The sequence below is a fragment of the Ursus arctos genome, unplaced genomic scaffold (genome assembly GCF_023065955.2).
Source record: "Ursus arctos isolate Adak ecotype North America unplaced genomic scaffold, UrsArc2.0 scaffold_14, whole genome shotgun sequence".
Taxonomy (NCBI): domain Eukaryota; kingdom Metazoa; phylum Chordata; class Mammalia; order Carnivora; family Ursidae; genus Ursus; species Ursus arctos.
In genome coordinates this window covers 7,562,903-7,586,133 of record NW_026622808.1, presented here as the reverse complement: position 1 = coordinate 7,586,133, position 23,231 = coordinate 7,562,903, and the positions used below count along the sequence as shown (strand labels likewise).

Here is a 23,231-nt window from a genome sequence, read left to right as displayed (position 1 = left end):
TGAGAGGCAACTCTTCCGACAAACTCCCCTACCCTCCTCCCCCTGCCAAAGCAGTGGTTCATCTAAAAGTATTTTTCCTTTATGATCTAATCCCACATTTAAAAGCCATCCCTCGGGGTGCCTGGGTGGCACAGTCGGTTAAGCGTTCAACTCTTGCTTTTGGCTCAGGTCATGATCTCAGGATCATGAGATCGAGCCCCGCATTGGGCTCTGCGCTGAATGTGGCACCCGCTTAAGATTCTTTCTCTCCCTTTCCCTCTGCTCCTTCCTGCTTGTGCTCTCTCTCTAACAACAACAACAACAACAACAACAACAACAAATTTTTAAAACTAAATACAATAAAAGCAATCTCTCCCTGTCCTCAAATACACTCATCAGAGGAATTTATCAAGCCATCTGCCGACGGAGATTTCAACATTAGGCACAAAAATCACCAAGCAGTGAACCATTTCCACACAGGGAAGAGAAAACAAATGCAGCAACACAGCCTCAAGTTGAAAACAAAGCAAAGTTTAATGCATGTGAAGGAGTCACATGGAAATTCACGGTAATGGCCAGGAACCATGAAAATATACATTTTGCATATTTTCTGTCCTGCTCCAGAAGAGAATCACTCACTCTTCACTCTCATGGACCACCATCTGGAAAGAAAGTGGGCGTTTTTCATTACAGCAGATGGCAGAGACCCATTTCCTCCTGTCCCCTCTCCCTGCAAGCATCGGGGAGTTGCTCGCCTGTGTTTTTCAGTAGGACCCAGGATATTTTCTGGACCTCAGGAAGATACACGATTGCATACGTGGAGGGAGTCACCCCAAAACCTGAGGAACTGGCCCCCAGAGAGCAAGCCCCATCCTCAGGGACTTCCTACCTCCGGTTATCTACCGACACGCACAGTGACTGAAGACTAGCACCAGCAGAGGGCGTCGGAGAGATCGCGGCGGGAAAATGCTCCTTCCTTTTCAGGATGGTGTTCGCTTTACTGCAGCTTGCGTAAGCAAACCCCTTCCTTTCCCGAGCCTGAGACTGACCGAGTCCTAAAGTACGGGGTTCTCCAAGGTTCTTTCCAGCTCAGAAGGGTCTGCGCCACTGTGGGCTCTTCCCAGCTGGCCCGGGAGCCACAACCCCGGCACGCACCTGCTTTTCTGCATCTAGGGCCCACGGGAGCCACCTACCCTGCTGGTGGTGAAGTCACGGGTCTTAGCGCGCAGTTTATTGACTTGAGATTCTGCGATATCAGCACGCTCTTCTGCCTCCTCGAGCTCATGCTGAGCTTTGCGGAATTTGGTGAGGTGAGCGTTGGCCTGTTCGTCCTAAAACCAAAGAGGCCGGGCAGGTCAGGCGAGCGTGCGCCTGTCTCAGAGCTCCCAGTGAGGGCCAGGCCAGGCCGCTGTTCCAGAACCACAACGAGTCTGACTTACGGCCTCCTCAGCCTGCCTCTTGTAAGACTTGACTTTCACTTGGAGCTTATCCACCAGGTCCTGCAACCTCAGCACGTTCTTCCTGTCCTCTTCGCTCTAAAAGCAAGAACACAGCCTGTAGCTAGAGGAGGGGGCAGAGTTGCACGAGGTCGGGCCACCTTTCTGGGGCAATGGCTTTCTCCCCATGTTCTGGAGAGAGAACCCAGGGCGGGGTTTGCGCTTTGCATAGAACAGGCTTGTCGGGCTTTCTTTCTCTTACCTGGTAGGTTAGCTCCTTGACCCGCCGCTCATATTTCCTCAGGCCCTTGACAGACTCCGTGTTCTTCTTCTGCTCCCCTTCAAGCTCAAACTCCAGCTCCCGGATCTGGGGAAACAGTTGGGAAGTCGGTCCAGGGCTGGAGACGAGCGGCTGCGGCCGGAGGCCCTGCCTATGCCGGGGCTTCATCCCGCCAGTACCCGCGTCTCCAGTTTCTGGATCTGCTTCTTGCCGCCCTTCAGGGCCAGCTGCTCAGCCTCGTCCAGACGGTGCTGCAGGTCCTTCACCGTCTGCTCCATGTTCTTCTTCATGCGCTCTAGGTGGGCGCTGGTGTCCTGCTCCTTCTTCAACTCCTCGGCCATCATGGCTGCCTGGAAATGCAGACAAAGATCAGGTGCCGCTACTGTCAAACCTGGGCACCCAGAGGGCCAGAGCCACGCTAGAGAAGGACAGCGGGTAAGGCAGTGACTGAGCCCACCTTTCCACAGTGGAACATAGAGCTACGCCGGGTACGTAACAGAACCTAAGAAGTGCAGCGTCCAGGGACTGGAGGGAAAATGGTTTCTTCCCTTTCTTAAACTGGCCTCTTTGGGACCTTATCTCCCCCCTCCTCCCGCCCCCAGAAATTCTTTACTTCATTGTCCCCAATATGTTTTCAAAAGAACCTGAGACCTGGAGAAGACCGGTTGGTACCCCGCAGGGCAGGTTTGGGGGTAGTGAGTGAAGGGAAGGCCGGTAGGGCATTGAGGCCTACAGACGCGCGAGAGCAGAAAAGCTGCAGTGGTCCCCATCAGGCAGCAGGTGGCGCTGTGGGAGCTGTGGCCGGCGGGGACCAGGCTGCTCAAGCCCAGGAGAGTCAGGTGCAGGTGGGAGGGAAGCCAGCTCTACACCAGGTGACATTGGGTGTGACGTCGACATCTAAGGGTCTTGTTTCCACGTTTGCAATAAGTCAGATGTTGAAGGACAGAGGGCCATACCTCTCAGTGGGCCTTAGAAACGGATTATAATCCTTTCCCTTCTTTTTTTTCCCTATGTTCCCTTATTTATTATATTGGCCTTTTAAATGTGCTGGAGGGGACGTGCTGAGTCCGATGCAGGGGAGGTGGGTTGCAGTTCGGGAGCAGAATGTACCCCAGTGTGCCCCCTGGGGAGGCCCCCACCCGACTAGTGGAAACAATCTCAGGGTCCGGAGGAGGAGGGGCTTCAATGCAGTAGGAATTTGGCCAGCGCACAGGCACAGCAGGGGAGAGCCTTACATCTGTGATGGCCTTCTTTGCCTTCTCCTCTGCATTCCTTGCGTCCCTGCTGGCGTCTTCCACCTCGCTCTGGAGCTGCGTCAGGTCGGTCTCCAGCTTCTTCTTGGTGTGGATGAGGCTGGTGTTCTAGGGCAGGAGGAGCGGTGTTCCTGGGCGTGCGTCGGGCCGGGTCTCGCCCCCCACCCCACCCCACCTACCCGCCCCTCACCTGGGTGTGCAGCAGCTGCACTCTCTCGTTGGCGTCCAGGAGCTCCTGCTCTGCGAGCTTTCGAGCCCTCTCCGTCTGCTCCAGAGACGCCCGCAGCTCCTCGACCTCGGCCTGCAGCAGGTTAGCTCTGCGCTCCACCATGGCCAGCTGCTCCTTCAGGTCCTCCTGGCCACGGAGGGCGTCATCCAGGTGGAGCTGGGTGTCCTAGCCAGACAAGCGAGGAGAAGTCGGGTTGGCGTGGGGGCGGGAGGGCCGCGAGTCTAGCCCGCGTCTCTGAGTGTTTGCGGGCGGGAGAGGTGTCCCCGCCCAGGAGCCGTCCCAGACCTTCAGCTGCCCCTGGACGCTGCGGAGGTGCTTGACGGTCTCTGCGGCCTGGCGGTTGGCGTGGCTCAGCTGGATCTCAATCTCGTTCAGGTCGCCCTCCATCTTCTTCTTGATCCTGATGGCCTCGTTCCGGCTGCGCACTTCGGCGTCCAGGGCGCTCTGCATGGTCTCTACTGTTCGCTGGTAGTTCCTCTTCAGCTGCTCGATCTCTTCGTCCTTCTCTGCGATCTTTCTGTCGATTTCTGATTTCACCTGCGTCAGTTCAAGCTGGATTCGGAGGATCTTGGCCTCTTCATGCTCAAGCGCGGCCTTTAGAGAACAAAGCAAAACAGAAATGGTGCCAATGAAGGGACAGAGCCTGCTACACCACCACCCTTTGTGGGGATAAAGCTTCAGTGGGCTATTCATACCTCTAACTCTACAATATTCAAAACGATCTTAAAAAATCCCTGATTTACCTTAAGGGCAAAAATAACATCTCTTGCATTGCTGTTTGTTTTTTATTTTACTATCGCATAATAATCACATTTAAATCATCCTATTTCTTAGGAGCATAAAGCACCTTATGGATACTTTAAATTCATCCACGGTTTTGTAAAATCTCATTTCTAGACCTCTTTTAATGGAATGCTTTTTCTTCAGTTAAGTCCAAGATACCCCACAGGTGTGATTTCATGCCATTGGATAGGAAAGGAGCTGGCCGCCTCCGGAGTGTGGCTTGACAGAGACAGAAGGCAGGAAAGTTGACACAGAGGGAGGCCAGCTAGCACCTCTCCCCGCCTTGCGCTGGGCTGCAGCTCCGTCTGGGTGGGGAGGCTGCGCCCAACCCCCTCCCGCGGCAGCCTGCTCGCATTCTGCTCACCTCTGCTTCCTCAAGAGCCAGCTGGATATCTGCCTTTTCCAGTTCGATCTGCTTTCTTGATTTCTCCAGTTCGTGGATGGTTTTACCATTCTCCGCAATTTGTTCGGTGAGGTCGGCGATCTCCTCTGCGAAGACACAAGTTCGGGTTGCATTTGAAGGCCTCTGCCCAGGCTTCCAACATGCTAAACACTTACTGAGTGCTTTGTAACTAGTTCACCGCCCTTCTAAGGTGGCTGTTTCTGAGAGATAACATTGTGTCCAGGCAGAGGCTCCGTAGTCCCCCCCCTCGTCTGCCGGGCACTGTCCGCGCATGCATGCCCGAGCCGCGTGCAGGGATTTGCGTCCCGAAGCCATGCCCGCTCCGGCAACAGTGCCAAGGGGGAGGTCAGGCTGCCTCAAACTGCTTACGCTCCAGATTCTTATTTTCTCGTTTCACAGTTTCGAGTTGATCTAAGGCTTCCTCGTAGGCATTTTTCAGCTTGAAGAGCTCGGTGCTCAAGGAGCGGGACTCCTTCAGAGATGCCTCCAGCTCTGCCTGGCTCTCCTCACACTTGGTCTTCCATTCGGCCAGCACCTGGAACACGGGCAGGGGAGGTATGCCCTTGATTAGCTCTGCTCCAAGCTCCTAACTGAGCATAAGCATTAAGAGAAATACTCCCAGAACTGGGGCAACCCTCGGCAGCGTCTCTTGCCTGGTGCCGTGATCTTGATGATTTCAGGAGCCCAGATTTCGTTCCATAAATTTACTCAAGATCAGTAACATATCAGCAACAGTTGCCATCTCTCAAAAGCACGTGGATCCTCTGAGAAGGCAGTCTCTGGGCCTGACTGCCCTTTTCTTAATATGAGAATGAATGGCCCTGCCTTTCTAAATTTTTCCTTAAAACGTTGGTTCAAATCAACCTTAATGTCATACTGAAAGGGAGGCTTTCAGAGAGTCTCTCAATGGGACCCAAGTTAGATTCCCACATGTCAGCCACCCAGACAGACCAGCAGTGCAGGGAAACAAAAATATTTGGAACTGAACACATGCTAGCAATTGGTTTGTCTCTGCTAACAGTGCTTGAAAGGGACCTCCACCCCCATCCCATGCCCGTTTCATTTTACACACAAGGAAACAACCGCCCCGTGAAGCTCAGGACTTGCCCAAGGCCACACGGCTGGTGGGGCAGAGGCAGGACTGGGACCCAGTCTCCTCCTTCCATGACTACTGGGAGCGCCGTTCAGCTTGCATGGAGCTGACCCCGCACCTTGTCAAAGTTCCTCTGCTTCTTGTCCAGAGCGGCGGCCAGAGAGTTGGCTCTTTCAACATCAACCATCAGATCCTCGACCTCCCCTTGCAGCCTCTGTTTGGTCTTCTCCAGGGAAGCACACTTAGCATTCACAGCCTCAACCTGTTCCTCTGAATCTTGGAGGCGCTGAGCGAGTTTTTTCCTTAAGGAATATGAAAGAGAAGCAGACGCTATTCAAATCTCAGTCCTCTTGAACATCACTGTTCATCAAGTTGGAGTCACTCATCTGTGTGACTCAAATACTCATTTACTTTCTTAAGCCCGGGAGAACTTCCTGTCTGCCAAAAACCAGTGATCGATAACCTGCCTTGTCTCTAACTGAGATCAAAGTTGTTTGTCTTAATGAAGTGTGTTAATGCCAGGTCCCTCTCACCGCGCACGCACAGCACTGCATTAAGAGATGAGGAGGTGGGGAAACACCTCGTAATGTAACAAAACCATTCCCAAGTAGCTCTAACCCACTGCCCTCTATCATCTCATCATCTGAGTCCTCTTGTTCTTCTACAGGCAAGTGGACTTGCATACTTGGCCTCCTCCAGCTCCTCCGTGCGCTGGATGGCGTCTGTCTCGTATTTGGTCCTCCACTGGGCCACCTCGCTGTTGGCCTTGGACAGCGCCCTCTGAAGCTCGGCCTTGGACTCCTGCTCCTCCTCATACTGTTCCCGCAGCAGGTCACAGTCGTGGCGGGAGGACTGCAGGGCGTGGGCCAGGGCGTTCTTGGCCTGTGGGAGTCAAGAAAGAGGAGAACCCCAATGAATGAGAGTTTCGGTGACATGTGCATGATATAGTCCAAGCATGTTCCTGCTATCATCACCTACTGAATAAAGTTGCCTTGTTCTACTGCAGGTGGTAATTGAAGGTTAGACCAAGAAAGCAGTCCCTCAAATGACCTACCTTGCTTTCTTCCTCTAACTGCCTCTTGAGCTCTTCTATTTGCTGGGTAAATGCTTGTTTGCTCCTGGAAAGTTGGGACACTATGCTTTCCTTTTCTTCCAGTTGACGACTCAGCTCCCCTGTGTCCAGAAGGAAATATTTTCATTTTATTCATGCACTTACCCATTCATCAAGTTCCTACTGTGTGTAAGGCACCGTCCTAAGATCCAGGGAGAGATTAAATGACAGGGTTGGTCCTTTCTTGGGGGAGAAGGGAGGTGTCCATGAAAAAGAAACCAAAGACACAACTGATAGGGTATTGTTATAAACTATTAGAAGCTTGGAGTGACTTTTGTCGGTAAAACCCATCAGGAACAGCTGTAAATTTAAACATTACCATCTAAAAACACCCATCAGACCTTCCAGGGGCTGGTGTGTCCAGCTGCTTGTTGATTTGTCATTAAGAGAAACAGTGCCTTCCTTAGGACTTTCAGCTCATAATTTGAAGTTAGACTCTTGGGTAAATGTGGTGGGTTCATGTTTATATGCAAGAGGAAAAAGGTGGAGGGAGAGACCTTATGACTCCAGAGATGAATCCCCAAGATGATTATAGAGGGGGCAACTAAGCCACTTTTCTTCGCTATCTTGGTTGTGGCTGCCAGCAAGGGATTGATTGATTCACTGGGATGATGGGTTGGCAGACCAGGGCTGGGCGGGGCCACGTTTTCTAGGTGAAAGCCCCAGATAATGTTCCCTTATGTTTCTCCTACACACCAGGAGCCTATCCAAATTGGCTGTGTTTCTTTATCTATTATCTAAAACACTTGATTGCAGACCACGAATCTGAATTTTTGTGCAGCAAGAAATAGAAAAGCCTTGGGAATTCGTTTCTAGTATCGTTTCTGCCATTTAGATTCTTTTCAATGCAAAGTATTATCGATGTTAAAGAGCTTGAACCAAGTGATATTCTGACTCCCCTCTTGTTCCGATCTGCTTTACTCGCTCATGTTTTTACTGAACTCTCAAGTTCCCTCCTTCACGATATTTTGAATGACTCTTTCTTGAGTTATTCTGATTGCTTCTCTCCGAAAATATGCTTTCCTAGAGATTCTCCCCCACACAGGGCTGCCCTTTGAGGTTGACCAGTTGTCCCCCCCACTGGAGGTGACCACGAGGTGTGGCCCCTCTCATCCCATCGCTCACCAGCCTCCGTCTGCAGACGGGACTTCTGTGTTGCCAGCTCACTCATGCTCCTCTGAATCTCCTCATTCTTGCCCCTGGCCTCGCTCAACTGATCCTCCAGAGTTCGGCATATTTTCTCCAGATTGGCCTAAAGGATTGAGAAGGGGGAGAACATTAAGTCCGTATTCAGACTGGAACGACCCAGAGGTATCTCTCCTCAAAAGCACTGGGCCACATCCTGCCCGAGCACCTTGGATTTCGACACGCTCTCCACGTTGCTGGACAGATCGTCAATCTCCAGCTTGAACTCGCTCTTCTCCTTCTCCAGCTTCTGCTTGACCCTCTGCAGGTTGTCGATCTGCTCCCCGAGCTCAGCCATGCTGTCTGCATGCTTCTTCCTCAAGGTGGCCAGCATGGCTTCATGCTGTAAGGTGGCCTCCTCCAGGTCCCGGCGCATTTTCTGGAACTCAGACTCCCGCTTCTTGTTCAGCTCGATCTGGGTGGAGGTGACACCTCCCGCCTCTTCTAGCCTCTCACTCAGCTCCTCCAGTTCCCGGGCATAGTCGCTGCGCTGTTTCTCTGTCTTTGCACGGGTCGCCCGCTCTGCCTCAATCTCCTCTTCCAGTTCCTCAATCCGAGCCTGTGGAGGGCGACCATTCACCATGGGCAGTAGGTCCCCGGGGTGACTCACTCTGAACATCAAGTACAAGCTAGTTTCCATTCTCTTTAAACAAACCAATGGTTGGGATTCTCCCAGGGGAATAGGACTGTTGTTAATTTTCTTTACAATGAATGTGTCCTGCCCCAACATGGTCGTTACCCCTGCAGTGACCAACCTAGGACATTGTCCATTCAACTAAATGTTGACCCCCCCCAATACCTTCATTACGTATTTTATTTTAAGTTATGGAAAAATTGTTCATCTCTGCTATGTCAGCCTAGCAGAAAGTAAAGTGATGAGGCAGGCAGACCCATGGTCCTGCCCACTTGCTTGAAATGGCTTACAGCAAATGGCACCCAGCCCACATTCAAGACCTTCATGCGAAAGAAAAATGTGGGACACCTCCTACCTGTAGCTCTTTGATCTTCTTCTGAAACTGGAGGCCCAGAGTCTGCTCATCTTCCACTTTGCTTTGCAGCTGACTGTATTCAAAATCCTTCCTGTGAAGGGAAATGCAGAATGTGTGAAGACAGAATAGCCAGAGACTCGGAAGATTGAAATCAGTGGCTTTAGGACATACTTCTTGAGTCTTTCATCCAGCTGCTGCTTGTCGTTCTCCAGATCTAATATGGACTCTTGGGCAAGCTTCAAGTCTCCCTCGAGCTTCCTTTTGTTCCTTTCCAGATCAACACGGAGCTTCTTTTCTTGTTCTAGGGAGCTTTCCAGCTGAAAAGGGCACCGTATCCTTTTGAGAACAAATGCTTTGCACCCAAGGGTTCCTGAGGGTCTCTTCCCACCCTGAAGTTCTAGAACTCCCGTTAGCATTATTTACTTACATCATCGACTTGCTGTTCCAGTTTGCACTTGATTTTGCTCAAAGAATTGACTTTGTCTTCTTCAGCTTGGAGGTCATCCAGGGCCTGCTGGTGGGCCTCTTGGAGGGCCTTCTTCTCCCTGGTCAGCTTTGCAATGGTTTCGTCCAACCCTGCGAGTTCCTCAGTAAGGTTTTTAACCTAAGAAGAGGTCACAAGCAAATTATAAGAAGAAATAAAGTCTGGTTCGCAATGACTACATGAAACTGGAGAGACCCGCGGAGAGAGTACCTTATTCTCCGTGGCATGCTTCTCCTTTTCAACCTTGGCCAGGGTCAGCTCAAGGTCGTCAATGTCTTTCTTAAGCTCTGAACACTCGTCCTCCAGTTTCCTCTTCTTGGCCGTCAGCTCAGCATTGATCTCCTCCTCATCCTCTGCTCTCTCAGTCACCTCCTTGATCTTGGCCTCCAGCTGGAATTTGGCTTTGATCAGCTGGTCACACCTCTCCTCTGCATCCAACAAGTTTTCACTTTCCTTTAAAAAACAAAAAAGAATCACTATTTCCTTTAATGAGATAAGGTTTGTTACATTCCATCACCTTGGTATAAATGAAGTCCTTTAGAAAGAATTCCAACTGCAAAGCAAAAACCCCACCCCAAATCCAGTCTTTCTAAATAATCAAATCTATAAGCAAAGGTAAACAATCCTAAACACATACGGCTTGCACTTGGAGCTGCAGGTCATTCTTCTCTTGTACTAGAGTCACCAGTTTTTCCTCCAGTTCCTTCCTTTTCGCCTCTGACTTGGCGAGCTCATCTTTGGTCTTCTGAAACTCTTCCTTCATGGTGGCCATCTCCTTCTCGGTCTCCGCGCTCTTGAGGAGTGGCTTGATCTTGAAGAAGAGTTTCATCCAGGGCCAGTGCTTGACATTCATGAAGGCGCGGATGTTGTACTGGATGCAGAAGATGGACTCCCTGAAAACAAAATATGGGTTATTTCCAGGAGAGACCCTCCACTCCCCCCAGAGAGCTCATATTTGAATAGAGACCCTGCTCGACCTTCTCTGCACCATCTTCTGGAATTCCACACGCATGAGGAACCCTCTGCACACCGCTTGCGTCCGGGTGATCAGTTTGGCCAGGCGGTCATCCCGCATTTCCTCCAGGGTTCCCAGCAAGCCAGCCTTAAAGAACACCTTCCAGGGGAGAAGGATGATATGAGTCCCCGTGATGAAGAAGTCCAGAAGGGACTGCAGGCCAGCATCTATCAGAACTGAGGCATTACCTTGGTATGTCCAAATTTGTACTGAGTATGGTCAATGTCAATGGAAGCCAGTAGCTTCTCACAAGCTTTCTTGCTGTCAATGAACTGTCCCTCAGGGATGGCACTGGCATTCAGCACTCGGTATCTGCCATTGTAGACACAGAAACAATCACAGACTATTAGCAAAGACATTAACCTTAGAGACCAACTAGTTTAGGCTCTCTTCTATCTAACAGGCAAGAAGGCCAGGGTCCAGAGAGGGAAAGAAACTTGTCCATCATCACACTGCTAGGTGGTGGCATGGAATCTAAGCCTCCTGACGCTTAGGAATGGTCTTTTCCTCCGTACCATATATCAGACATGCTCTTGAGAAAACATGGGAGAAAGAAATATGTATACCTTGGCCGGGAGGTAGGTCAATCATTTTACATGAGAGTCCACAACTGCTCTGTTGAAGTGGGCCTTTTCATACCAGTATTTTTCCTTCTCAAATTCCAGCATCTATACACCGCAGCAAGCAGCATATAAAACGTTTTTATCACACACCTTTGTTTAAAATCCCCATAGAGAATCCTGTTTGGGAACCCCTTCCTGCAGATGCGGATGCCCTCCAGCACCCCGTTACACCGCAGCTGGTGCAGGACAAGGCTGTGTTCCATAGCCCCTGAGAAGAGAAGCAAGAGACACCAGCTTCATGCGGGATTTCCCAGAAACTGAGCACCGCCTACGGCAAGCATCAGCAGGGCTCTTACCTGGGGTTTTGGTCTCATTGGGAATTATACAGCGCACAAAGTGAGGATGAGTCGTTCTTAAATTTGACATCAGCTTGTTCAGGTTTTCCTAAAAGATGAAATTTGACAGTCTGCTGTAGGCTTACAAAGACGGAGATATACTGTGATGAAAAATAAGATCTATATTTCAACATATCATGAATTCTAACGAATGAAATTATTTAACTCTTTAATAGCTCAATGACCAGAGGTACACGCAAATAATGATATAATGGTCTTTTGCCTCATGGTGAGCCAGAGACTAACCACGTACAAAATGCTCTCTGAAACCAATTCCAGAAATGTGTCTGGCTCTGCTGGGAGCTTGAGATGCTATTGGCTGTGTCCCTCAGGCAAGTGGGAAAGTTTGTGCCGAGGACTCATCCCCCAGGCCAGCCAACCCTACTACCTGCAACACAAAATAACTGAATTCTGGACCAACGTTTGTTAAACCTCATTTATATATTACATATATTTATATAGTTATTATATATTATATATTCATATATGTAAATTTTATTATACTGCTGTTCAGCCTCACTAAGTAACAGCAGATTAAGACCACATTACTATTCTTGAATAAACCAAGGTCAGAATCTCTACATTGCTCATTCTGAGATCTCTTAAACCAATTACAAGCAAATAAACCTGTATTTTTCTTACCCTGAAAAGGGCAGAGACAGTCTGGAAAGAAGAACCCTTCTTCTTGGCAACTTTCTTCTTTCCGCTGTCAGCTGAAAGATAAAGATGGCCTGCGCTGTTATCGGATCCCCAGGGGTTTTTCAGCCCTGTGAACTGAGTGGCAGGAGAAAGCATGAATACAAGGCAGTCTGTGGAGTCTTACCATCCGCTGTCGCGAAGGTGGCGTAGAGGTGCGCCAGGAGCCTGTTGGAGGACTTCTGGTACAGCCCCACCACGGTCTCGTTCAGCGGGTCCTTGTTCTTCTCCAGCCAGCCCGAGACACTGTAGTCCACGGTGCCCGCGTAGTGGATCAGCGAGAAGTGCGCTTCGGCCCTGCCTTTGACCACCTTAGGCTTCTGGAAGTTGCTGGACTTGCCCAGGTGCTGATCGTACAGCTTGTTCTTGAAGGAGGTGTCTGTGGCCTTGGGGAACATGCACTCCTCTTCCAGGATGGAGAAGATGCCCATGGGCTGGATGAAAGCAAAGCAAAATGCATACAGGGTAAATACGAGCTGCAGGATGAGCCAGAGTTTACGAGAAGAGGTTACTGAGTGGACAGATCAGGAGACCTTCTCGATGAGCTCGATGCAGGCGGCCAGGTCCATCCCGAAGTCAATGAATGTCCACTCGATGCCCTCCTTCTTGTACTCCTCCTGCTCCAGCACGAACATGTGGTGGTTGAAGAACTGTTGCAGCTTCTCGTTGGTGAAGTTGATGCACAGCTGCTCCAGGCTGTTATACTAATACCGAAACACAGTGTTCACACGCCAAGTCAGACTTCCTTCAAAATCAAAGACCCATCAACCTTCCTCCTCTTTGCCTCAGGCTCTGCCAGCTCATTTATTCCTTCAGATATGGGCACGTTCTTCAAGGTCTAGCCCAGATCTCGTCTCCTCCTTGGAGACTTCTCTGAACTTCCAGCTAGAAGGTGTTTCTCTGTCTCCTGCGTCCCTGTGGTCGGGGACTCCCCTATGCATCGACCACGGTCTGCCTTATTTTATAGTTACTCTTCCGTGTACCGTATATACCTTCCGTTTTCCTCTATAAACTACAAACTCATCTTTCGTTCGCCGGCATGTCCTGTGTCTGGCACACATAAAATATATGCTCTTAAGAATGGCCATATGCTTCTAACCCAGAACCAGCAGGGTATTTATGTAAAGATGGAGTGATTGGCTGATCAGATTCTCAATATGCCTGCCTCTTCCTATGTCAATGATTGCATTTGAGTTCTTTCTTTTATCCAATTAACAATGTCCTTTATAAAATGCCACTTGTGCCATGTCTTCTGCTCTCTTGAAATTATACAACCCCCCTCCCTGAAAGGTGCTTCTCTTCTGCCTGATCAGCCCTACGATTTCCTACACGATATGATGCTCTGACATGTTGCTTACCTTGACATCTTCCTATGGGATCATGATGACCAATCCCTCCCCACAAGAAAACACGGAACTAGGGAACCCAGACCTCAAAGATCTCAAATCCTGCGATGTCCAAAACACCGATGAAGTGTTGTCTTGGCAGCTTTGTATCCAGTTGTTGGTTGATGCGAGTGACCATCCACAAGAACAGCTTTTCATAAACTGATTTGGAAAGGGCATTCACGGCATGGTGAACCTGTTGGGGGAAAGATCACTGGAGTCAGAAGGCAGTGGCCATCGGGAGCCTGTGTCTCTTGCAGCCTCGAAGCAGTCGCTCACCTGATCCACGGTTTGACCTTTGGTAACGTACTCATTCCCGACTTTCACCCTGGGGAAGCACAAAGCTTTCAGGAGGTCCGACGAGTTCAGGCCCATCAGATAGGCCGTTTTGTCGGCCACTGCCAAGAGAAGAAAGACGATCACAAAGGGGTACCCCTGATATTTCATGCAGATATTTCAAAGCTTGGCGAAGCTTGTCTTGGCTGTTTTTACATCCCTTATCTTTAAACTGCTTGTATGTGGCCAGTGGAAGCTAAGTCACTCCGAGAACATGATAGGTTTTATGGGAAAGCAGGACTGGGTTCGGAAAGCCCTGGTCATGTCTCATTGCCTTTGAAACAGGTCCATCCCAGTGATTCAGCAAATGGGGCTGGTAATGCTAGAAATCGGAGCCTGGGAGAGGATTCATTGCTTTCAAAAGAGGCACCAAATGGTCTCTACTGACCACCCACCCAGCTCTGGTGAATAGCCCGTTGTGGTTATTTCGTACCTTCGGTGCCGTCCGGCTCTGCCTGCTCCTCCCGCTGCTTCTGCTTGAACTTCATGTTCCCATAATGCATCACTGCCCCCGTGAGCTTGTAGAGCCCAGACTTCTCTTCTGGGGTGAAGCCCAGGATGTCAATGGCGCTCTGACATTCGAAGAGCAGCATGTTAGTCGGTTGACCCTAGCGATGGAGGGGAAGCACCCCGCACCTTCCTCTTCGTTCTACTTACATCTGTAGCCAATAGCTCCTCCGCATCGTCAATGCTGGCCACCAGGATTTCACCCTGGCTGATGAACGGGTAGTCGTAAGGGTTGGTTGTAATAAGCAGCAGCTCTGAAGCGAGAAATTTCAAATAAAGAGGTCACATGGATACAAAGGAAACACCCAGCCAGTGAATCTGAGCTCCTAGATTCTGGGCTGAGACTTTCACCGCTGGAGCCCAAATTGAATTTAGAGTCAGAGATTGCTTTCCTGCAGCCTGCCCATGCCACGTGGATTAAGAGCCCCAGAGAGAACATTTAGGTTCTCTTGCTTTGCACGTGAATGGCGCATATCAGTGTAGGTTGGGGAAATTTAATATGGAAAGCTGGCTGAGTGAGTGTGGGTCAGAAGAGGAGCCCACACTGAGGGAAAGCACAGGTGCTCTGGTATCATCACAGCCTTTTCCAAAACCTGTTGAAGGGCTGCAGCCTGTTTCCAGGCTTTGGGACCAGAAGGTGGAGCAAGCCCCACCAGAGAGCAAAGCAGACCGCGTGCACATAGGCCTGTGTTGGGTGGGGGACTGGGGACTGTTGGTCTGGTGGGAGGCTGCTTCCTGCTTCAGAACACTAGGGGGCGCTGAAGGACAATTAAATGCTTGGCTGTTCAGGTTTTCATGAACCCTTACTGAATTCAGTCGTGGTTTAATCTTGCTCCTGCCCAGGGGATTCAGTTTCTTCCAAATTGGCACATCGCTGTCAAAAATAGACCCCTCCCACTTCTAAAACAAACTTCCGCCGTGGGCTGCCGAGTCACCTATGTGCAGGCAGGTGCAACTCTCCTTGGTCCAGTGACGTCAGGGCCCAAATGCCTCACCTATGAGCTCAGGCTTCTTGTTGGAAAGGATCTGGTAGAAGATGTGGTAGCTTCTCTCAGCCTTCAGCTGGAAGGTCACTCTTGATTTTTCCAGCAGATCTATGGACACAAACACGGCACTGTTTTCCAAACTGCCCCACCCACCCTGAGATGCCATCTGCTCTGTAGCCGACTTACAAGTTTCAATATCCGCAGAGGCCAGCTTCCCAGTGGTTCCAAAGTGGATTCGGATGAACTTGCCCTGTGGGGGGAAAGGAACACCAGTGTCTACGTGGCTCCAAGTGCTCTTGCTAGTCTGCTGGGCAATGTGAACAGGAGCTTTCTTCCCCTACCTAAAATTCAGTGTGTCTTCCTTCTTCTCCCTTCTCTGCCCAGTGCGACGTGTCCCTTGCTTCCATGCCCTTCGCTCCACCATTCCTCCAATTCCCCAACCCCATCCCCTCGTAAAGTAACAGAGTGACTTTTTTCAAGATGCAAATCAAACCATATCACTTCTCGGCTTGCAGAATCCTTCAGGAGCTTCCTGAATAGAATCCACCCCCCTTCTCATGGCCTCCACGCTCCTACATGACCAGACCTCCGTCTACCCGCCTCCTGCCCGCCTTACTGCCGCCATGCAAACTCTCCCAGATCCCTTGACTACACGTGGCCCTTCCCCACCTCAGAGAGTGTGTGCTTGTTCTTCCCTTTGTCCCTCCTCGTCCTGCAGATCTTGGGGTTCATAGGCCACCCTAGACGCCTTTTCTGCCAACTGTGTCTAAAGGAGACCCAGCCTGCAGTTACTCCCTGTTTATTGAGCTTTTCATGAAGTTGTCTCGCTGCTGTGTTGTGTTTCATTCCGTCACTGGCTAACCCCCCGCCCCGGCCTGCAGCCTCCGTGAGGACAGGAAACTCGCCAGTCTTTAGGGCCCCAGAGAAACCCCAGCGGAACTGAACTCAGACTCACAAAGCGGGAGGAGTTGTCGTTCCTCACGGTCTTGGCGTTCCCGAAGGCCTCCAGCAAGGGGTTGGCACTGATGATTTGATCTTCCAGTGTCCCCTAAGGCAAGACATCAGGGGAGGAGGCAGCCACGAATGACACTGGGAAATGCTCCCCAGCTCTGCCGCCTGCCCGCCCTTGCTGCCTGGCAGTCCATGGCAGAGCCCGTCCCCGTCCCCCTGGCTTTCCGGGACAAGTCCCAGTCAAATCCTCCGCAAGGCTCAGCTGAAACGCTTCCGTCCTTTTGTGACATTTGGGCGTCCGTGGGTGTCTTGCTGTAAAATCCCCTTAATGCTTCAGTGAGTTGGGTGTCTGCGTTCACTTCCTACCGGTTGTAACCTCTCTGTTTGAAAAGCAGGTACTGCTACAGTTCTCTTAAGTGGGTACATGTGATTCTGCCACAAAAGAACAAGCTCTCTGAGCTGCTCCCAAAATGACCTTCCTTAGTTAACCCTCAGAGCCTTGCTTTTTAGGAAATCAGAGGATCTGGTCCTGGAAGATCTACCACACCCTGGGTTGTCGGCAGTAACTGGCGCCCTCAGGACTTCAAGTCCTGACCTGCCCTCGCCCCTCGCTGTGAAGATAACACCAAGGTCGGAGATGGAAACAGCACTCTTTTCCCTTCCCTATACCTTCATTTTGGAGTCCTTCTTCTTGGCGAGGTCTCCAGTGGCTGCAATTGTTGCAAAGTACTGGATGACCCGTTTGGTGTTCACAGTCTTCCCTGCCCCGGATTCTCCGCTATTCGGAGTGATCAAAAGAGAGAGGGAGAGAGAAACGTGTCCCATTAGTATCAACACCCTCCCCGAGATGTCCCACAGAGGCCTGGACGTACTGCAAGCCACATCAGACACACACCTACCAAACAAATGTGAGAAACTACTTGGAGAGGCAGAGGCCCAAGGGAGACCCCCTCAGAGCTGAGCTGCCCTGGCAGTGGGTGATTCCAGGTTTCAAGCCTTATATACCCTCCTGTGTGTGCATCCCCATCTCCGTCTTTTCATCACAGACTCTGCTCTAAGTACTTTTTTTTTTTAAAGAGGGAGGAGGGGCAGAGGGAGAGAGAGAACCTCAAGCAGACTCCCTGCTGAGTGCGGAGCCCCACGAAGGCCTCGATCTCACGACCCTGAGATCATGCCCTGAGCCGCAATTAAGAGTCTGACGCTTCACCGAGTCACCCAGGCGCCCCTGCTCTAAGTACTTTCTAATCGACAGAATTGAGCAAACAGCGTCTTTGCCTCCTGCCTTGGAGACAGAGAGCCACAGCTTCGAAGCTGCTCGAGGTCTTGGATACTCACGTGATCAGAATGGACTGGTTCTCACGATCTGCCAAAGGAAGAACGAAGCAGAGGTGACAGCAGTATGAAGAGCTTCCCCAGCCCTCCGCCCTTTGTCAAGTAGTCACGGTTCCCTACACTGGGCCTTCCTCCCAACAGCATTTTGTGTGGCCCTGGGGCAGCTGGAAGAGCCTCCTTCTTGACAGTGACACTCCGAGGTGAAGCTTCTGCTTCAAACCAACCAGTCAGTGGCTTTGCATCCCACTGGGTTGAACCATGTGAAATTATCAATCTTCATCTTCACCCCCCCACCACCAAAATGTCGGTTTCATATGGTTTAACCAATGCTTACATTCAATCCAGATTTCCTAGCAGAGCCTGCAAGGCCCTAGAAGATCTGGCCTCTTCCAGCCTCTTTAACTACCCCTACCCTCCACCCCTTGTGCGGAGGGCACATGCCAGCCAGCAGCCCCAGCGCCGGCCCTCCACGGCAGGCCCCCCCCCCCCCAGAGACTCACCCGTCAGCATGAACTGGTAGGCGTTGTCGGAGATGGAGAAGATGTGGGGCGGGGCCTCCTGGCGCTTCTTGCCTCGGTAGCCTTCCACCACCTCGGGGTTGTACACCGGCAGCCACTTGTAGGGGTTCACGGTGACGCAGAAGAGACCCGAGTAGGTCTGTGGGAGTGGAAAAAACGCATGCACGCGTGTGCATGTGTAAAACCCTTTGTCTCTGTTATTCTGTCTCTTTACGCTGAACTTGTAAAGGAGGGATGGATTTCTCTTTAGAGTTGAGGCACGGAGATGCAGAGGGGACCGGCCGGCCCTCCTGCGACTAGCAGGTGACCCTGCCCAGCCCCAGACCTCAGCTGGCTCTCCTGCCCCACTCCCTGATCCCCACTTCCGGCCTCTCTTCTTCCTAATCCCCCCTTCCGCCCTCATCCCCTGCCTTTCCCCTTCCCCTCCTTCTTCTTTTCCTCCTGTCTCCCCTCTTTTGTTCGACAGCTTCGTCACCCCCTGGTCACCCCCACTGCACCGACCGCCCCGGGGACCCTGGGCACTGACGTAGATCATCCAGGACGTGTAGCGGTCCTTGAGGTTGTACAGCACGGCCGGCTCGTTCAGGTGCGTCAGCATGGCCATGTCCTCGATCCGGTCGAACTTGGGGGGGTTCATCGCATACACGTCCTCTGGTTTGACCACCAGGGTCTGTGTGGGAAGAGGTACGGTGACTACCTAGTGTCCTCTGTGTGTCTTGCCCCATTTTCATTTTTTGTCTGTTTCCCACGAAGAGCCTGAATCCCGAGGAGCAAGCCCTGGGAAAAAAGCCCTCGGACAGCGGGAGAAGACAGGGCTGGGGGGCGGCTCACGGGGGTGCCGAGAGTGTGTGATTGTCTCTGTCACTCAGGGATTTTGCCGTTTTTCTCTAAACAGCGCTCCCATCTCTGGGCAAGTTGGGTGGGAAACCTGCCTTCTCCTACCTTCAAGCAGGATTCATTTAAACCACCCCATGCAACTAGCCCCCCTTGTGATGGGTCTGGACCGTCTGGCTTCCACCTCCCCTACTGCTTTGCAAACCCACTCTCAGCCCTGACATCTGATGGGTACAGAGAGCCCTCCTCTAGGAGCCTCAGGGGCTGGTGGCCTCGAAGGGTGATTCTCACAGCCTGCTTTCTTCACACCCAACCCAATGACTATGTCTTCCTCCAGATTTTCTTTTTCTTCTTTTAAGCTTTTTTTTAAAAACTTTTCTCGGAACATTTCCAGATTCTTCTAGTCTCGATTCCAGAAAATAGTGAAGTCCAGAATTTCACTACCGTGTTCTGGGCCTGAATGTAGTAGGCTGCGTGGCTCATGGCCTTGATGAAATAGGAGGTTGCCATTTCACATGGAGCCTGTGGTCCACTAGGATCCCTTACCCACTTTTCCTTACTTCCTAAGCTAGACGGCTACTGCTAGAAGAGATAGGGAAACCCAGGCTACCAAAGGAGAGTGTTTTACTGAAGGGGGTCTTCTCGCTGTTGGACTCCCAGCCCCACACCCTTGCGATGCCCCTAAAGTGACGTGAACATTGGCAAAGGCTCCTTCCTGAACACGGAGTGCTTTGAGTGGCCACGACTGGGTTCTTCTTCTACCCTGCAACCCGAGGCCAGCGTTCACTCTGCCATCTCCGAGGCCACCTGGGAAGCCAAGGCAGGGAAGCCATGCGAGGCATCCAGGTGGCAGAGCCGCATCTGGAAGTGGCAGGAGTGGGAAGGTGCACAGGCTCGGGGACCCTGCGGGGCAGCCAGAGGGTATGCGCGAGGCTTACCCGGTTGTCTTCAGTTTCCACCGTGACCTTCCCATCGTGGCTACTCTTAATTCTCCCCTTGGCGTATTCCTCCTTTGAGTCGACCACAAAGCAGTAGGTCTTGGCATCAAAGGGCTGGTTCTGAGCCTCGATCCTCTCCTTTTCCGACTTCCGGAGGAAAGGAGCGGCAATGCCGAACACTTCCATTTCGGTGTCGCTACTCATGGTGCCGCTGGAAGGCAGACGGGCAGGTGAGCCCCGTAGCCACAGCACCGGCTCCAGGCCCGTGTCCCCGCCTGCTCTGCCTGCCTGCAGCGGCCCCATGAGGCCCAGGGGCCGGCCGCCCTCCATCCCCTGGGGCTCCACCCACGGGACCCAAGTGCTACAAAAATCACATGTGCACATATTTGCCCTGTGGCTTTTCTGTGCAAAGGGCATGGAACACAGGTGATCCAAGGTTTGGATCTGATGGTGAAGCTCCTGGGACCTCACTCTCCTGTTCTGCAAAATCCCGCGGTTGCCGAGGAAAGCTTTACAAGGAAACACCATAAAAAAAATAACTGTTCTTCAAAGAGAGTGTGCAAAGTGGCAAACAGCTAAGGAATTTTTGGACTATTCTGATTCAGGGTGGCTACCTCCTCACACAAGGAAACCAGCTTTGGCTTCCTTTAGCGGCTCAGACTAGAAGCAGCATTGGATGCCAGCATCTGTCTGGAAGGTTCCTCTCCTGCCTAAGTTGTGCTTGTCTGAGCTCTCTTAGACTCCGAGCCTTCAAGGCCATTGGGAGGTGGGAGGAACGGGGACCCTCGGATTACCTGGAGACTTCCAACAGCCCAGGGACCTGCTCTGCTTTCTCACCTGAATGGTCACACCCGCAGGATGGCAGCACAAAGCAGCAGCCGTGGAAAAACCAGACCTGCAATAAATATGCAAAAGGCAGAGTCAGGATACAGGGGAGTGTCCGGTGCAGCTTGGAGACCCCCTTTGATGGGATAACTACATTACATAAGGACCAAGGCTGATAACTGAAGGAGAGCCTTGCCCCAGAGGCAATCTGGAGGAGCAGATGGGACACGACCCACAGGTAAGCCACTAAGGCAGGAAAAACCCCAGCTGCCCCCAAATCTGGCCCCGACCGGCAGTGCCTCCCATGTAGAACCAGGCAGTAAGGTCAGAATCCCCGGTAAGAAGCTTGTGGTTCCAGCCAGGGTGAGGTCTCCTAGTCTTTGGTGGACAGAAGTCTCTGACAGTGGGTCATTGCTGCACAGCCAGAGTGGTCTTGAGGGGATGGGGCACTGGACAGGCACACAGCCCAGGGGGGCCAGGAGAGGGCAGGGGAAGGCACGGAGTCCCTCCAGCCCTCTGCTCAGATCGGAGCAGCCAAGGGAGAATAGCAGTTCACTGTGGATAGGCCGCGGTCCATGGCGCACGCAGACAGATCTTACCCAAGAGGGGACCCAAAGATGAGGTCACGGGGAGAGTGGGGTGGGGGCAGGAGGGCCTGAAGGACCCTTGCTTCGGTGGGGTGCTGGAGGCAGAGAGGGGGGATGGCCATTTGGGCCAGAGAGATCCAGCCCCACATCTAAGTGATTCTTACTTACCAAAGCCAGGCAGGGCCATGCACTGCATGCCTGGCCCCACCAAGCCAGCGTCCTCCGAGGCACAGAGACAGAAAACACGAGAGGGGCGCTGTGACTTACCTCCGCCCAGGAGAGAGGAGCTACGGAGGGGCTGCGGCCGCCTGGGCTTTTATAGGCCCCCCGGCAACCCCACTGGCTCATTCCTTCTCTATATTTGGAAAGAGAGTGACCGACACCACAAGCTGAGAAGGAGCTCCTTCCTCACGTTTTTGGTCGTTGCCAAGGGAAAGGTATATATAGAAATGAGCAGGATCCATAACCATTTTCCAGCTGCAGAAGTGGGAAGTTTGAGATGCCTTTCTCTGGACTTGGGGCTGGCACCGCCTCGCTCGCTGTGCTGGGAGCAGCCTTCTGGCTGCTGAGGGCCTGATCCTGCAGGCGGCTGGGGCTTCACAGCCAGTGTGAGCTGGGCCGCGGGTACAGGGCATGGTCCGTCCCAGCACACGGCACAGTGAATGCAACCCAGGAGGAAAAGTTAAAATCCCTGGGGGGGGGTGAGCAAGACTGTTGTCCTAACACAGGGTTACGACAGGGCTGTGTGAGCGTGCAACGGTGCCAGGAACAATAGCAACAACAACACTGATAATAATAATGCCGCCTCCTCCTCCCCGTTTACCATGTAACTTTCTGTCTTATTTGTGTCATGATTAATTTAATCCGTTTTGAACCCCCAGTAGGACCGACAAGTACATGAGTGCCAGGGAGTTATTCCGGCAGCCAGTGTTCTCAGCAACAGCTGCTTGAGAGCCGGCTGTATTAAGATATATTACCAACCAGGGAGGACCAGCTGCCGGCCTGGGTGGGGGGCAAGGGGGAGCGGTGGGGCCCATAGGGAGAGGGAGGGTCAGGGTGCTGTCTGACCCATGTGGTTGTTTCCAAATCGAGACTGGAAAAATAAAACCCCAAAACAAGAGTAAGAGTAGATTTGAAGCTTTTGCCCATTCTCGTTCTACCTTTTTGTTTGTTTCTTTTCCCTCCCCCTGTTTTTTTTCCCTGGCCACATCCTTGGGAGGGTGGCCGGGTGGGCATCCTGTGGTTAACTGTGGCCAGACCTGTGGGTCAGCGTTCCCACTGGAGACCCTGGGGCCGCAGTCCCCGGATGGAGGGACACTAAGGAAACACCCACTGGATGCTGGTCCGTGCGTGGGGCACTTCAAGAAGGTACAAAGAAAATGAAATGTAGCCTTACTCGGAATAGTTTATACTCTAAATGATGAGTCCGTTGTTTTCAAAATTCAGGCAATTTCAGATGGATAGTAACGTATTTGTGAGTGGTTGCCAGGGCAGAAAGTTGCTACCCTGCCTGCCTGCCCCTCCAGCCTGCTGGGATGGCTGTGTTTCCCCGCTCTCCTCCTCCTCCTCCTTCTTCCTCTTTCTCTTAAAGATTCTATTTATTTAGTTATTTGAGAGAGAGAGAGATAGTGAGAGAGAGCCAAGCCTGGGGGCAGGGAAGGGGGAAGGCAGAGGGAGAAGCAGACTCTCCGCTGAGCCAGGAGCTGGATGTGGGACTCAGTCCTAGGACTCTGGGATCATGCCCTGAGCTGAGGACAGACGCTTAACTGATGGAGCCACCCAGGCACCCTTTTCCCTGCTCCTTCTCTTCCAGTTTGGACTAGGACTCCCTCCTCATGCAGGGAGGGAGAACTGGTACTCCTGGTCTCCGTCCATGCTCCAAAATACAGTGGTCTCGCTGGAGCCTGTCCTGCCTGCTCGGTGACACGTCAGTCCAAATCCCTATGCTGTCAGCTGGCCATCTCCTCGGGAGGCCTGGTTAGGACCGTGTCCCCTGGGAGCAGGGGTGTTAGCAAGCACAAGGGGCCGAGCACCAGTGAGAGGGGCCCCGGCTGCCTCTGGTCGTGGGTAGGGAGGGCAGGCCGTGCTGGGGTGGTCCTTGCCGTTCCTTCTCAAGCACTGAGAGTGGTTGGGAGGGA

General features: G+C 52.0%; 1 protein-coding gene and 2 long non-coding RNA genes across 3 annotated transcripts in view; 2 read left to right on the top strand and 1 right to left on the bottom strand.

Moving 5' to 3' along the window:
- Positions 1 to 23,231, top strand: part of LOC123002212 (uncharacterized) — a 63,301-nt gene that overhangs the window by 17,409 nt on the left and 22,661 nt on the right. The window lies entirely within an intron of this gene.
- LOC113271211 (myosin-3) lies at positions 494 to 21,384 on the bottom strand. The gene is made up of 41 exons (XM_048227114.2): positions 21,361 to 21,384; positions 20,519 to 20,576; positions 19,682 to 19,892; positions 18,436 to 18,579; positions 17,892 to 18,048; positions 17,395 to 17,422; positions 16,729 to 16,837; positions 16,064 to 16,156; positions 15,295 to 15,358; positions 15,118 to 15,216; positions 14,273 to 14,376; positions 14,049 to 14,187; positions 13,559 to 13,677; positions 13,326 to 13,475; positions 12,428 to 12,598; positions 12,022 to 12,328; positions 11,841 to 11,911; positions 11,160 to 11,247; positions 10,954 to 11,071; positions 10,429 to 10,552; positions 10,203 to 10,339; positions 9,863 to 10,118; positions 9,436 to 9,678; positions 9,169 to 9,345; positions 8,913 to 9,058; positions 8,742 to 8,832; positions 7,922 to 8,311; positions 7,693 to 7,819; positions 6,511 to 6,629; positions 6,142 to 6,338; positions 5,575 to 5,758; positions 4,733 to 4,898; positions 4,325 to 4,449; positions 3,463 to 3,771; positions 3,139 to 3,342; positions 2,931 to 3,056; positions 1,875 to 2,045; positions 1,678 to 1,782; positions 1,419 to 1,514; positions 1,173 to 1,310; positions 494 to 641 (listed from the first exon to the last, which is right to left on the bottom strand). The coding sequence occupies exons 3-41, from the start codon at positions 19,883 to 19,885 to the stop codon at positions 615 to 617; spliced, it is 5,823 nt and encodes a 1,940-aa protein (XP_048083071.1). The 5' UTR covers positions 19,886 to 19,892; positions 20,519 to 20,576; positions 21,361 to 21,384; the 3' UTR covers positions 494 to 614.
- LOC123002211 (uncharacterized) lies at positions 1,995 to 6,461 on the top strand. Its single transcript, XR_008959025.1, has 2 exons — positions 1,995 to 2,183; positions 3,553 to 6,461. It is a non-coding gene; the product is annotated as an uncharacterized LOC123002211 (long non-coding RNA).

Bases quoted from the DNA above. Each gene is read 5' to 3' on its own strand.
- LOC113271211 (XM_048227114.2), bottom strand. From the start codon at position 19,885: ATGAGTAGCGACACCGAAATGGAAGTGTTCGGCATTGCCGCTCCTTTC. The intron at 18,580-19,681 runs GTAAGCCTCGCG...CTTCCCACACAG, and splicing joins TGGAAACTGAAGACAACCGG to ACCCTGGTGGTCAAACCAGA. The intron at 15,217-15,294 runs GTAAGTCGGCTA...TTGTGTCCATAG, and splicing joins CTCTGCGGATATTGAAACTT to ATCTGCTGGAAAAATCAAGA.